The sequence below is a fragment of the Mangifera indica genome, chromosome 2 (genome assembly GCF_011075055.1).
Source record: "Mangifera indica cultivar Alphonso chromosome 2, CATAS_Mindica_2.1, whole genome shotgun sequence".
Lineage (NCBI taxonomy): Eukaryota > Viridiplantae > Streptophyta > Magnoliopsida > Sapindales > Anacardiaceae > Mangifera > Mangifera indica.
In genome coordinates, this window is record NC_058138.1 from 18,985,755 (window position 1) to 19,001,849 (window position 16,095).

A 16,095-nucleotide genomic window follows, 5' to 3' on the forward strand; every position below is an offset into this window, starting at 1 on the left:
CAAGCGCGCTTAGAGTTTTTAAGCAATTCTATGACGTTACGGCGTTAGGTTTAACGGGGAAAAGTTGTCCGCACTCGTGAATCTCCAAGATTGAATTATCTGTCCCCCCGTAGGGTCCTTTGCTCCTTTGGACCGAAATTTCTGTTGCTTTATTTCATTGGTTAAATATGAAAAGTAACACCCTTCGTTGAAGCGACTAATTACACAAGCACCACTGTTAATGAGTTGGATTTCCCCTCAATTTTTTGAAATAATTATTATATTAATAAATTTATTTATACAAATTATATATATAATTTCATACATATATAATAACATATTATTATATTATTAAATATTATTTTATTTTTTAATTTAATATTATTTAATCATATAATAATATATTATTATTTATATACAAATTATATATATTATTTATTGATATAATATTACTTTTATTATATAATTTTTCTCTCTCAATACAAGTTTGTAATGATATCAATATCAATTTTAACTCAACAGATAGTTTTTACGGGATCATATACTAACTATAAAATTTTATTCCACTATTTAAAAAATGATAGAAAGTTACCTAAATTTTAGATACTGTTATCACATGCTTATCTCAATTTAAACATTTTCATCGTCTTAGCTATGCTAAATACGTAATCTATTGTATTTTGTCCATTAATAACTATTAAAATAGACCTCAAAAATTGGCTTAATTAGTCAAAATAAAAGGCCAAACCATTTTTTCCACCCAAGGTTTGGTGCAAACTCACTTTTTCACTTGATAACTTTCCAAAATTTAAATATATATATTTTTGTTAAAATTTACTGTTATTATTATGGATAAAATTGTTATTTAATAAAAATATTTTTAAAACTATAAATTCATTATATTATCCTACTAGATTTAAAAACTAATAAATTTACCCCATTTTTTCCCACCCAAAATTTGAAAAATCAACATTTTTTTTATATGGTTTTTGCAATAACTATCAATGATTAGAGACGATAGTGAAGATGACAGTTTCCCTCCCTCTCATCTTCTTTCTTAGCCACCGTTCATTTTCGATCATCATCGATCTTCACTGGCCAATGCACGAAGAGATCAAGATCCCTTCGTCGCATAATGAAATGTGTTAATTGGTGACGATCGATAATGGTTGAAAATAGATGGTGGTTGAGAGAGAAGCCGAAAGGGAGGGAGATTGTCATTGTCGTGGGTGGCTATTACAAAAACCCTAGGGGAAAATTTTAATTTTTCAAACTTTGGGTGAGGAAAGGTGGGGTAAATTTGTTATTTTTGATCTTGGTTAGGTAAAATGTGATGTATTTATAGTTTTTTAAAATATTTTGATTAAATAAAAATTTTACCCTTATAATAATAATAAAATTTAACAGAATTGTGAGTATTTAAATTTTCGAAAGTTATCGAATGAAAAAGTGAGTTTGCACCAAACCTTGGGTGGGAAATAGTCTTTTGGCCAAGGGAAAAACTTCTCTTGTTAAAGATTAAAGTTTAAATAACATGATTTCTCATATGTATAATGTCAAAACATGAATAGTTTGAGGTTGATTAGTGATATGCTATGATAATTATCTTTAACTTATTTAATATAATATTTTGTTGGGGTTCTTATCATAAAAAAATAATAATAATAATAACAACTATTAAAATATTGTTATAAAGGTTGACTAATATTTTTCCCCTTTAAGTTAGGTGAAATGTAGATTTTCTCAATTTTTTAAGTTCAAATATTTATAAAATTAATAAAAGACAAAAATATTATAAGTTATTGAAGCTAAATTAAACTTTTATACACTTTTGATATTAACTAGAAGAGTAAAATTATTTTTAAAAAAATATTGTTAAGGGACTATTCATCTCTCAGTGTTATCACCCTTAGATGAGCACCAACTAGCATTTCTTTTTAAAATTGGGTGATCGAGCCCCTTTATTATTGTTGCATTTCTTCTTTATGCACAATTTTTCGACATTGTCACTTTTATGTACCACATACTCAATTTGAATTCATTAGATCTCGCACAAATATGTTGCTCCACAAATATAAATGAAGATAGAGAAAAGAAAGATGAGAAGGAAAAAAAAACAAAATTTAAAGTATTAAAATAAAAATATAATTTATTTATATTATTAAAAATATAAATGAGATTAATTTTATTATATTATACACAATGACAAATGGGTGAAAATAGAGTTTCAAATTCAAAGGGTGAGAGATTAATTCCATAAAGGTCTTGGTGGGAATTAGTCATGTGGCCTTGTAGGAACTGTATAATCTACATCTAGCATTGAAATGATGAAGCAGAAGTTGTGACTCTACCGGTAAGAACGTACGGGCGGTTGATTTTAATAATCCATCATTTATAAAATTTTAATAATTTATTATTTATATTATTATATTTAATTTATTAATAATAAAAAATTATAATAATTTATTATTATTAATAATGATATGACAAATAATATAAATAATATTTTAATTATTATGATATTAAAAAATTATTAAAATAATTATGATTTTATTATAAATATATTTTTATTTATTAATTTTTTAAAATAAAACTAATTTTATTTTTAATTAATATATTAAATAATATAAAAATCATTTTAAAATAATTATATCAAAAGTATTTAAATAAATTAGTTTATTAGTATTTTTTATTATTTTTATTTGAATATAATAATTATTTATTTTATTAAATTTTATTAAATATAATAATTTTTAAATAATAATAATAATTTTTAATTTTATTTAAACCAGGCAAAATCCAAAGAAAATGGTGCTGAATGTCAACAATTTTAAAACATGTCAGTGGGACCAAACAAAAATGTTCTGCATTTTTCTTACTCAAGGCACACGTTAAAAAGAGCATTGTGACCTTGTTTAAATTACCGGGAAGCAACAGTCCTCAATTTTACCACATGCTTTGGATCATAAAAATAAATTAAATACATCAAAATTAACCATCAATCCTTCGTTAAAACAAACTTTGTGAATGTATGGGAAAAGTTACATCTCAACGATCTCCTCGTTAAATAATATTTATGATTGCAGATTCCTTCTTTAAGTGCGACCCAACTGATTGGACAGAGCTCACTGTATTGGCTACTGGAGATTACGTCACCTGCGAGTTGTCCCTTGAAGGTCCCGTCACTGCTCAGCTTTGAATGTCGACCGTCAGATCTTTTGCTTGCAGACTTAGATCTGTCACCGATTACCGATGAAAAGCCGGTCACTCTCTGATCTTGCAATGTACCTCCCTTCGTCTCTTTAAAAAAACCCTCTCACTCTAGTCTTATTTCTGTTAGGGTTATTATTACATCAATCTCTCACCGTTGGATTTCACTACCAAGTTCAGTCCAACGTCTGTTTTCTTTACCAAAGGAAAGACAAAAGGTAAGAATAATGGTGCCAGTTGCAGTAGAGAGATAAAATAACAGTAGGGAGAGACATTTTTGGGACTGATTATTTCAGATGTAGCTCGGTGACCCCCCGTGGGCCATGGATTCTATAAATCTGCAATGAGAGAATATCAGCAGAGTAGCAATATATGATCTCCACGTGGCACTTATTTTATTTCAAAAATTCTCTATTTCACAGCATTAAACCCTTATATTTAGACTGGAAAATGGAAAAACGTCTGATGAGACAGGAAATTAGTAGATTTGACTGGCAATTTATTATACGTCTAGTCTACTGTGAATTTTGTCTCTGCAGAATTTGCAGTTGGGTTAGGGTTAGGCAAATTAATATTATGAATATGAAAGCCTCTTTCCGTTTCGAGCTTCATATTTCTTTTGAAAATATAAATTTATTTACATTCGAATGATATAAAATTATAATAATAAAAAGATGAATGGGAATAATGTTGAAGAAAGAAAGCACTGCAGAACGGAACAATTGCAGGGTGAAGAAGGGGCAAAGTCCGTGATGTCATCTTAAAACGTCAGTACAGAGAGTCTAGTTGAATAGGGTTTCTAGGCTTTTTTTTGGTTTTGGATAGTTCATTAATGCAGGTCGCTTCTTCGCATTTTTTACCCTTAATTTTTGAAGTAATTTACGTAACTGCCATTACCTTTTTTAGTTTGACTAAACTACCCTCTACGTCTGAGGACTCTCTGCCACTACCCTCCGATCAATAATGGCGAGAATGTCCAGCTATCAGTTTTTCATGGACGGGGGCGTGATTAATTAAAATAATTCATTTTAAGGATTTAAAGGAATAAATACACCATTAATTTTGATAATCAGCATAATTTTGTTGCCTCTTAACTAGTATAAATATAATACTTTAATTGTATATTAAAAATTTAATTTTTTATATTATATATCATATCATATAAAAAAATGTTAGAGTCTTGCTCCCAACTGTGTGAATTTCAGAACTTAAACATACAGTCACCTTATCTACCTACCTAAGCTACGACCCACATCCTTATATTTGAAAGTTGTTACGTCGACTATTTTTAGACGCTTCTCAGCGATATTTGCCTAGAGAGGGAGTTGAACTTAACCACTATTGCATACGAGTTGATTGTCAAAGACACTAGCAAGAGTTATTAGACTTTTTGCTTCACCTAAACAATTAATTTGTTATAGTTTTCACTTGTCATATCTCATTCAACTGCCTAACTTTATAATGGCTAGAATTTGAATTCAATCTAACTACCGGTCTAATTGATATAATTAAGAATTGACCCGAATCAAAGCCTTGCTATAGTCAAGGCCTAGTCTAATTATTAAAAAATAGATTTTTATTTTTTTTATAATTATCAATTAAGGGTAGTTAAAATTTTAGGGCAAAATGTTTGTTAGTTTCAATAAAGATAAACGCTTTTTTTTTTTTTTTCACCGAAGTTGTAAAAAAATTGGCAGCTTTTATCAACAAATTTAACAGAGGGGGTGGACAAATGAACTTTTCAAATTAAAGGACAAATTGATTCATCAAAGTTTGGGTAGGAAATGGTTATTCAACCTTTGTATAAGTGACTCTTGGTTTAGATTGTATCCTTACCGACAGTACTTTCTTGATGAAGATCAAAGGCCTGGTCTTTTCCACTTCTTGTTAAATCTAATCGAACCTAGCCTTATTGACTTTATAAATTGTAGCTTATTTCTCATAAAATCTAATCCCATATAGGTTGTATTTAATTCTTGTTTTCATTTGTAGGTAGCTAGGGTTAAATTGGGGGGGGGGGGGGGGGGGGGGGGGGTGGGGTGGTGGTGTGGCATAGTGTACTTTGAAGGCAAAAGAGAGGTTTTACATAACTTCAAAGATTCAATCAAAAGCTTATTCTATAAATGGGTGATGTTCTACTTCTCCACTGACCATTCATGTGCATGATGATGATACTGATATGAAATGAAAGCCCTAAAACAACTGGGCCCTTTTCATTTATGGAACATTTTTACATTCTCTAATTTCTCAAATAAAGCCAAGCAGAAGAAGAACCACACAATAAAAAATTAAGATGGTAGTAACCAAAATGGATCACATCAACAAAACCCTTCATCAGATTGTTGCAGGGAGAAGACTGGGTGGTGGGGGGGTCATGTGATTATGAATTAAATAAGAAACATACCCACGTTTTCAAATTGGCCAAACGACTATTTCCCACCCAAGGTATGCTGTAATGACAAGTTTCCACCCTTTAACTATGGAAACACCAAACACCCACCCATGACCATTTAGATTTAACCAAACCCTAACGGTGGTGAGGGTAAAATTGTCATTTTCTCTAGAATATTAAAAATAAACTAAAATAGAATATATTTTGCCCCCCTAAACTTTAAAAACTAAAATTCCCCCCCAACCTAAGTTTTAAAAAATCGTAGTTTCACCCTCCCGAAGCATTGCCGATGGTCTCTCCCTGCTGAAGCATCATCACCTTCCGGAGATCTCTTTCCTCCCATTTGGACTTCCAATCGGAGTCGGAGAAGCTGTGGAAGACAAAGAAGACGAAGTTCTTCGTCTTCCCAATCATCGTCGTCGTCGTCTGGGAAGACGACATCTTCCCAGACGAAGACGAGATGACTCGTCGTCCTCTGGGAAGACGAGTCGTCTTCATCTGGGAAGACTATTTCTCTTCCCAGACGGCTTCTCCTTGTGTCCGATGCGTTGAGGTCAAGTTGAGAGGGGCCGTCGGTGGAAGAGAATCCGTCGGGAGGGGAAGACGGCCGGTGATGGCGCCGGAGAAAGCGACGGAGAAGGGTTTAGAAATTGGAAGGGTTTGGAAATAAACCCTAGGGGGGGAAATGTAATCTTTTCAAACTTAGCTTAAGAAAAAAATGTTAGTTTTTAAACTTTTAGGGGGAAAAATGAGATTAAATTTACTACCGTTAGAGTTTGATTAAATCTAACCAGCCATGAGTGGGTGTTTAATGTTTCCATATTTAAAGAGTGGAAACTTGTCATTACAGCATACCTTGGGTGGGAAATATTCGTTCGGCCTTTCAAATTTGTCAATTTGCCCTATTAAGCAATGTATGCAGGCTTCAAATAAATGGATATGTGACTTTGCAACCCCACTTTTGGTCCCCCTGGTAATGGCAAAATTATTGGTTGGCAGTATTTGTGGGGCATGTGAATTTAAACTCTGATTGTGGTCTGGGCTAGCATGCGTACACTGGGATATGGTGACAAAAATTTTGATAAAGGCTTTTATAATTAAGATTATTATGATTCCATGCAATGAATTGAAAAGTGGAATATGAAAATAAAGAAGAAATACAAATTATGGCCCCAACTGTGTAATTATAGGGAGGTAATGATAGAAATGTACCAAGTAGAAGGTCAATTGTGGGCTGATATGCGTGCGTGAAAATGAATAGGGAGACGGAAAATGATAATTTTAAAGCTGTGTTCAAAATTATTATGATTGATGAATCAAGTTAATGAATTGACGTGTTGAAAGTGAAGAAGGGATAGACTTTTTGGGTAGAAATGTTGAAGGAAGATTAATGATTTAGATTTGAATATGTGAGAATTATTAAGATAAGTATACTAAATTCTTACTGATGTTTGATTATTAAAATATGCCAAATATCTTTATAAACTGGTAATTTGTCAATGCAATTAAGCTTCATAAAGTGAAACAAAAGAATTATTTATTATCCATTTGAAAAAAAAATCTAAACCCATTTGGATTGGAAAAATGAGAAGTGAGCATAATAGACGCTTGGCCCAACAACTTCATCAAATTCTTGGGCTTGACGTTGGTCATTGTATGAGGAGACACCATGATAATAATATTCAAAAGAAGGAGAAGAGAAACCAGGATGAAGAATATGTTTGCCATGTCACTAAAATTTCAATGTTCAATGACTTGCTTTGAGGGTTAATGAATTCGAGTAAACTTATACACATAGAGAAAGTCATTGCAACCCGGTTATGACTATTCCTGCTTCCATTCTCCAAGAAACTAGGACTTTTCTCATGTTCAAATATCTTTTCTAATTTTTGCAAGCTTTTCTATTCTGATTGTTTGGAGAGTTGGAAAAAAGGGTACGAAAAAAAAAAATATATATCTTCTCCAAGTTAACTTGCCATTAGGGTTTGGGTAAGCTTTTGATTCTTGACTCCTTGAGTCATCTCTTGTCCGATCGTTGTCATACATGTATATAACTTCCTATAAATGCATTCTACCAATCAAATTCACCATGCATTAAAAGCTTTTGAATGTCGAGTTTGAGGCCCCAAGTCATCTCTTGTATGAGTTATCATATATTTTCTCAAGATCGAGAGGTGTTTTGTTCATTAAGCATTTGAGGTTAGAGAATTCAGTATCAGTTGATTAAAATAATATTATTTTGATCAATACATATTAAAATAATATTGTTTTAGTTATTTTTTATTTGATTACAATACTAAAGTTTGTTTAATGAGAAGGAGTCAAATTTGAGTTCATCTATAATTTTGAACTGAGTCAAACAGTTTTAAGGGGAGTTCGACAAACTCGAATTTAACTCTAATTATAATACATTTTTTACGTCTCAACAACAATACTATAGATATAGAAAATCATAAAGTTTTTTGTTGAATCACATAAAAATCACATATATTGTCACTTGGTGGCTAATTCATATTTTTGCACTTAGTTTACTAATTTAGTGTTTTCCTCGTTGTGCAATTTTACACACCAATACCACCCAGTTTGGTAGCCATTATATAATTGCATATCGTGTTATTATTAGGATTCATTAATACACATGAAGTTGATACAGACATAATTTATTATGTACATGCCCATGTTGATTCTAGGTAATTAAAATTTTCCATTACCAAACGATATCATAAAGCCAAATAAGGTACCTAATCAAGAATGTAATTAACAAGCCAAACCTCTTTTTTATTCAAGTATAATACTAAATTAAAGTGATGTCATGTCTAGGCCATGGACCAAGTAATATCCACAGGACACAATTTTATTAGTTATAAGCCTATGTCGATTCTTGGTTATTAAAATTTTTTATTAACAAACGACACCGTAAAGCCGAATAAGGTACTTAATTAAGAATGTAATTAAAGAGTCAAACCTCTTTTTATTCAAACATACATGGACCAAGTAATATGCACAGCACCATCGTTGATGTCGAGCCCCAAAGCATTCCACACAGCATTTGAAGCATCAACAATATTGTTTTCGCATGGGGGCTGATATGCGTGCTCTTTATCACATCCATTCATGGAGTCACATTCATCAACCACCTTCGCCTCCACAGTCTTTCCATTACTAGCTGTTATCTTTATCATCTTCCCGCACCTTGATCCTCCATTAAACCACCCAGTTGATAAAGCCACGATAGCCTCAGAATTTGAATGGTACTTATCGTCACACTTTGATGGGCCACCTCCATCACCGCCTTCGCTGAAATCATTGTTCGTTAATTTAGCTTTCGTTGAGGATGAAACAGGAGGGGAACACTTGTATCTGGGGTGGGATTTTCCATGGCATGTAAGTGTGCCTGAGGACTGGCAAGTGCTTGGAGTTGGAGAGGGCGTGGAGCCACCTCCACCTCCTCCTCCGCTGCATATGTTGGTTCCAACATCGGGGTCGTCGTTGCACTTGCCGTTGATGCAAATGAGCTGGCCGGAGCAATCGTTTAGCGTTTTACATGGGCCATTGCATGAGGAGAGGGCATTGGAAAGGGAAGGAAAGGAGATGATGAAGATCATAATATTGAATAGAAGTGGAAAAGAAACTAAGAAGAAGAATGTGTTTGCCATTTTACTCAAGTTTAACGTCTGATGGTTTCGAGAGGTAGAGAAGTTCAGTAAACTTATATAAGGTGTCGCTGCCTGCTCCAAACAAACTGATTAGTTTGTCATTAAGCTAAGTTGCCCTTGGGTTTGGGTAAGCTATTGATTCTTGACTCTTTAAGTCATCTCTTGTATGATCTTACTCATATATATCAAGTTTTAGTCAAATATCATGATTTGAAACATTGAATTGACTCTATTCTAAAATATCTATTTTATAATACCAATTAATTTTATTTGAGCTTAAATAGATATATGATGATGATACTGAGCTCTTATTCAATATTATGATAAATAATTATTAAATCAGTTTTTTATAGCTCTTCATACAAATTTTGAATCAATTTGTGTTTTATTATTACATCGTCATTATTTATAAACTAGATATAGTTATTATAGAATTAATTTTGGAAGAAACACGCATGCGAATCCAAAAACTCCATTTGTCATGTACAAATCTTGCTACTCCCTCACAATCTACCAAGTCATATACCGACTTTCAAATTTTCTAATGAATTTTAAGTAATTATTAGCCATATATAAGCCAATGAAATAATTATGGTTTTTAATTAATCAATGTTGAAGATATCCAATTTATCAAGAGACAATAAATCAAAAATCAAAATTATCAATCAATCTCAAAGAGCAAGTCATCTCACCAATTAAGTCAATAATCAATTATCAATCAATTTTATAAATTAAAAAATCAATCAATTACAAAGATTAAACATTCAAAAAATTAATTTTTAAATTTTTGTTCTTTTTGTATCTTATTATATACTAGTATAAATACTTGTGTTTTATGATAAATTTACACACACAAAAGATACAATTTATTTATTGACTATCGGGTGAAGAAAAGAATAGGTGAAAAACTCGACTATCAGTTGACAGAGTTGTCTTAGAGAAGAGAATAAAAACCTTAGGTGAAAATGTTGGTTTTCTAAACTTTGAGTAGAGAGAAATTTGTTAAATTTTAAACGTAGAGGAAAAAAATATGATAATTTTTAGTTTTTTAAAATATTTTGATAAATAATAATTTTACTCCTGACAGTAACAATAAAATTAATAGATAAGTGGGTATTTAAATTTTTAATAATTAGTAAATAAAAAATTAGATTTACATCAAACTTTGGTGGGATATAGTCATTTGGCCTTATTTAAATTGAATTTCATCTTATTTAACTGGGTATTTACAAATTGTACTTGCAGGGAGTGGCATACATTTAGGAAAATGTATGGAAATGTCCGCTGTTGGATATTAATTTAAAAAAAAAAAAAAAGCCAAGAGACTAAGGATTGGTTTGTTTCTAAACACTTATTTTGTGAGATTTCAAAAATCTAAATATCTATTCATCATTTAATTTTTGTTTAATTTTTTTGTTAATTATAAGAGTAAAACTGTTTTTTTTTTATTATTAATATTAAAATGAATAAAATTATATTTCATTTATTTTTCTTAGTTTAAAAAAACTAACAATTTATCTTTACTTAAAAATTTAAAAAATTTTATTTTTTCCCTACTGAGGTTTACTTTCATTTTCTTCTTTCTCCAGCTATCAAACTCCGGTTGAGACCGTTTTCTTCCTATTCATCTCCCTTTGTTGTCGTCGATGACATTCAATTATAGATGAAAAGGCTTCGATGCGATGAAGCCTAACAAATAAAAGACGAAGAGTCTTTGTTAAATCGGCTACAAATGACGAGAATTGGCTTCGTTTTTTGTTAATTCAACTTCAGACGAAGATGAATTGCATGATGGAAGCTTAATCTAGAGTCGATTCTTCGAACTAATAAATCTGGAGAATCTTTGTCAATTTGGCTTTTTTGTCTTTGATTTGTTGTCAATCAAAGCTTTTTTACCTGTCATTGGTGGCAAAGGGAGAAGGATGAGATAAATACTATCTCCATCAAAGTTCAGTCACCGAAGAAGAAAGGAAAAAAAAAAAAGTAAATTCTAATAGAAAGAAAATAAAATTTTTTAAAATTTTTTATAGAGAAAATTATTATTATTTTTTAACTAAAGGTAAAAAATAAAATATAATTTTATTTATTTAAATATTAATAATAAAATAATAATTTTATCATTACTGTTAATTAAAAAAATAACAAAAATTAAATAATAAATAGCTATTTGGGTTCTTAAATGAGTGTTTGAAAATAGTGCACTAACTATGGGTAAGAATAAGTCTTTTCACCTTAAAGGGCAAAAAAACGCGGCAGCATCTAAACCCACTTATAAGATCGAGCATGTGATAAAGGTTGGTTTTCCACCCTACAAAGAAAAGAAGGTGTGGGCGGTGGCATTTGTTGGACAGAGAAGCTTGGGCGGCAAGCTAATTTCATTGGCTATGGAGTGGTGGAATGTTGATATAAGCCCACCTCCATCGTAATTTGTTGAACACACCCTTTTTCTCATTTTAATAGAAAGCACGGAGTCAACGCACAACCGTCATTGTATTGTCCTTCGTTTTTACTTTTCATCTTTCTTTTTCAATTCTGAGTTACTTGCCATATTTACAACAGACTAAACCAAAATAAAAACACCCAAATATTTGATTCCCACCAACTAAAATTGCTCCGAAGACAGTCAATTTTTAGAAGTGAAAACGCATAAAATTCTTCACAACTGAGTGACTTTTCGAATAAGAAAAATTACAAAAACTCAATTCAACTATCTAAATCTCATTGCACATTTTAATATTTACTTTTGTTATTCTATTAACGTCTCTCACAATTTGAGATTACCTTATTTAAAACGAAACAACATATCTATAAAAGAAAAACTCTTTAAAAATCTTTCCAATAAAATAAATAATGTGGTATAAAAAACTTATTCAAGACATAACCCAACAAATCCTCCCTCCCTTGACTTAGATCTCCTTCAACAACATTTGCAACTCAAAACTCCTCCCTAGATTCAAGCTCTTCTTCCTATCTTTAATCATCCATACAAATTAGCATCAGATTTCTCTCTTGACTTGATTCCTTAAATCAAGTTAGTCTCTTCCCAAGTCATGAACTTAATTTGTTGTGTTGGGCTGCCACTTGTTAGGATTAAAAAAAACCATGCAATATCCAAACCCATAAATAATAAAGATCAAGTCCAAAACACAAATATCTAGTTCAACCCAATTGAAAGTAACCTATCCAAAACTCAACCAACCATGTGAATTGTGGATGACAAAAACCACAAAACTCCTTTCAACAATTAAAAAATCACAACTAAATTCAATTATTGAATCCCATAAAGGCCCATTACACCATTCAATAGCCTATTATTATTTTGTCAATGTTTCTCATCATTTAGGATTATCTTATCTAAAAACAAAGCCACTTACTTATAAGGGTCATAAATTTTCTAAACAAATCATTTGAGACACCAACCTTAAATTTTTTTTAAAATAGTGATAAGATTTAAGACACAATCCTAACATATATTTTAATGAGAAATTGAATTTAACTCTTGTTTAATATTATTTTTTCAATAGTCTTTAACTAACTAATAATTAGAAAGTTAACTTAATAGTCTTCGACTCAAACTTGTTTACCATTATATACACTTATAATGAGTATAATATGAATATCAATAATATATCACAATGTGTTTGGATAGTATTTTATTTATAATTCAAAATAATTAAATTATATGATAATATATTATCATTGGTATTTGTTATGCAGTAAAAAATTCTATCCAAGATCAACTTTCAAAGACCACTCTAGTGGATAATTATTAGTGAAGAGCAACTTCAAATGATATATCCAAAGGTCAAAACTTGAGGAAGACTATCCATTTTTAAAAAACCTCATATTAAGATAATTGTTATAGAACCAACCTCGTGAAATTTAAAAATAACCAATAAATTAAATTTACACTTTCTAATGTTCTCAAATATCACAACTATGTTATTACCCACAATTATTATATTTACTCAAACATGATCCTCTTATGATAAGTATAAATCTTAAGTAAGAAATTATGATAGACTATGACAAAATTATGAAAAAAACAAATTAGCCCTTATTATTATCTTACAATACATTTTTCAAATTTCAATATTAATGCTATAGGAGTAGACTCTCATTAAATTCTTTAATCGAACCATGTAAAAATCACTTATATCATCTTTTTGTAACAAGTTTGCATTCTTACCTTTAGATTTCATTAATTTAGTGCATTTTTTGTTAGTGTAATTTTACACAACTAACGACACCCAATTTGGTAGTCATTATATTTTATTGTCAGCATAAATATATGATTTCATTAATGCATATTCAACTGAATTTGATACAAGGCACAGTTTTATTAGATATAAGCTTATGTCGATTCTTGGTAATTAGAATTTTCCATTACCAAATGACTTTATAAAGCCGAATAACATAATTAAGAATGTAATTAAGAAACCAAACCTCTTTTTATTCAGGAATAATACTAAATTAAAGTGACGTCGTATCTAGGCCATGGACCAAGTAATATCTACAACACCATCGTCGATGTCGAGCCCCAACGCATTCCACACAGCATTTGAAGCATCAACAATGTTGTTTTTACATGGGGGCTGATATGCATGCTCTTCATCACATCCATTCATGGAGTCACATTCATCAACCACCTTCGCTTTCACAGTCTTTCCATTAGTAGCTGTTATCTTTATCATCTTCCCGCACCTTGATCCTCCATTATACCACCCAGTTGATAAAGCCACAACTGCCTCAGAATTTGAATGGTACTTATCGTCACACTCTGATGGGCCACCTCCATCACCGCCTTCACTAAAATCATTGTTTGTTAATTTGGCTTTCGTTGAGGATGAAACAAGTGGGGAACAACTGTATCTGGGGTAGGATTTTCCATCGCATTTAAGCGTGCCTGAGGACTCGCAAGTGCTTGGAGTTGGAGAGGGTGTGGAGGCACCACCACCTCCTCCTCCGCTGCATATGTTAGTTCCAACATCGGGGTCGTCGTCGCACTTTCCGTTGATGCAAATGAGCTGGCCGGAGCAATCGTTTAGCGTTTTGCATGGGCCATTGCATGAGGAGAGGGCATTGGAAAGGGAAGGAAAGGAGATGATGAAGATCATAATGTTGAATACAAGTGGAAGAGAAACTAAGAAGAAGAATGTATTTGCCATTTTACTCATGTTTTAATGTCTGATGGTTTCGAGAGGTAGAGAAGTTCAGTGAACTTATATAAGGTGTTGCTGCCAGCTGCGCTAGCTAGCCGATATGTCGGCTATATTCGGATAAGAAGACGACAGTTGGAGGAGGAGAAAGAAAACTTGGAATTGGTAATCTCAGTCAATCAACAGCTGCTCTCTCTAGTGTTTCTGAAAGCTTGCTATAGTTTTCAAGGAATACATGATTTGCCGTCACTGCATTTCGCGAGGCAAATCCATTCAGCCGCCAGCACGTTAAATGTTTGTTTACGCATGGTTTTATTAGTTGCATATATTTGAGTGATGGAACAAACAGAGTTAAAACGTTTTCCTTGACGAAATCTCTGACTCTTTTACCTCACATCTATAGTTACATTTCCAGAAGGATGCGCTATGGCGTTGACATATAAGAGACCTTGCAACTGTAGAACATATGTATAAATATTAACATTATAGACAAAAATGTTTTAGCCCAGTTCATCGCCGTGTTCAGTATTTAGTTTTCATTTTGTGGTGCCCAGAAATTCGTGAAAACATGTTCAATTAGGTGGCTTCTAGGACCGGGAAGGTAGGGTTGGATTGGACAAGGATATGGGATAAGACTGCATTTTAATCAAAATACCGCCAAGCGTCAATTAAATAATAGATTTTTATAATTTAAGTTTTAAAAAATTATTTTATTACTCGTTTGATAAATTTGTTAAAAAAATCTATCAAATTTTTATAAAATTATTAGAAAGATAAAAAAAAAAAAAAATTTAAGCTAAATAACACTATTTTCATAAATAATATTTTATACATTTATACAAATAATTATAAACAGTGTCAAAATGAATAATCAAAATTTTGAAGTAAACATAAAAAAAAAAAAGACAATCCTGACAATAATATTTTCATAATTTTAGTCAGAAATTGCTTATATGCTCTTAAAATTTCCCACTATAAATTAACAAGTCTATGGCTATTAAACTAATATCTAATAAGTCTATCTTTATTGAGCTAATATCTAACACTAATAGGAATATTTCTCATTAAATTACTTAAACTAAAATATAAAATAAATGAAATTGTTTATGTCAATACAGTGAAATAAAAATCAGATTTAGATTCACATTGTTACCCTATCTCAGCCTAATATTATTAGAATTCAAGTAATATTAAATTGATGTTTTGTTTGATAGTCAGTTTAAGAAGCATATGTTATAAGTCAGTTCAGTCTAATAATCTGAGTATCATAATTTGAAGAATATGATAGACATATATTATATCTATTTAGAAAAAATAGATAAAATGAATGACGTTCAGGTTCTATTTTTTCACCCCTCCTAAGTGCTAAAGGGCTTAGCTTGCCCTATCCCACCGCCAATATTAGATTGAGGACCACTTCCGATACCCACAACTTTGATCTTTAGTCTCAATATTCAACAATCCTCATCCTTGCACGTCACGCAAAATTAGTGTTCAATCACGTCACCAGATCGACTAGTTCTTATCGGATCTCAATGATTCAATAAAAAATGTATGTATGTATGTATGTATGTTTTGTGTGTATGAAATATGTTGATTGGATTTGGAAACGAGAAGGTTTATAGTAGGGTTGGGTTCGATCCGAGCCAAGCTCAAGCTCACTTGAGTTTGAGTTCGGTTCGGTTCATATATAGTCGGC

The 16,095-nt window shown here is 31.4% G+C and overlaps 2 protein-coding genes across 2 annotated transcripts; both read right to left on the reverse strand.

The window, feature by feature from the left end:
• Positions 1 to 8,508: 8,508 nt before the first annotated feature.
• On the reverse strand, positions 8,509 to 9,249 carry LOC123209748 (kiwellin-like). The gene has a single exon (XM_044627882.1). The coding sequence runs from the start codon at positions 9,235 to 9,237 to the stop codon at positions 8,557 to 8,559; it is 681 nt and encodes a 226-aa protein (XP_044483817.1). The 5' UTR covers positions 9,238 to 9,249; the 3' UTR covers positions 8,509 to 8,556.
• Positions 9,250 to 13,669: 4,420 nt separating this feature from the next.
• On the reverse strand, positions 13,670 to 14,452 carry LOC123209461 (kiwellin-like). The gene has a single exon (XM_044627532.1). The coding sequence runs from the start codon at positions 14,412 to 14,414 to the stop codon at positions 13,728 to 13,730; it is 687 nt and encodes a 228-aa protein (XP_044483467.1). The 5' UTR covers positions 14,415 to 14,452; the 3' UTR covers positions 13,670 to 13,727.
• Between the last annotated feature and the right edge of the window lie 1,643 nt (positions 14,453 to 16,095).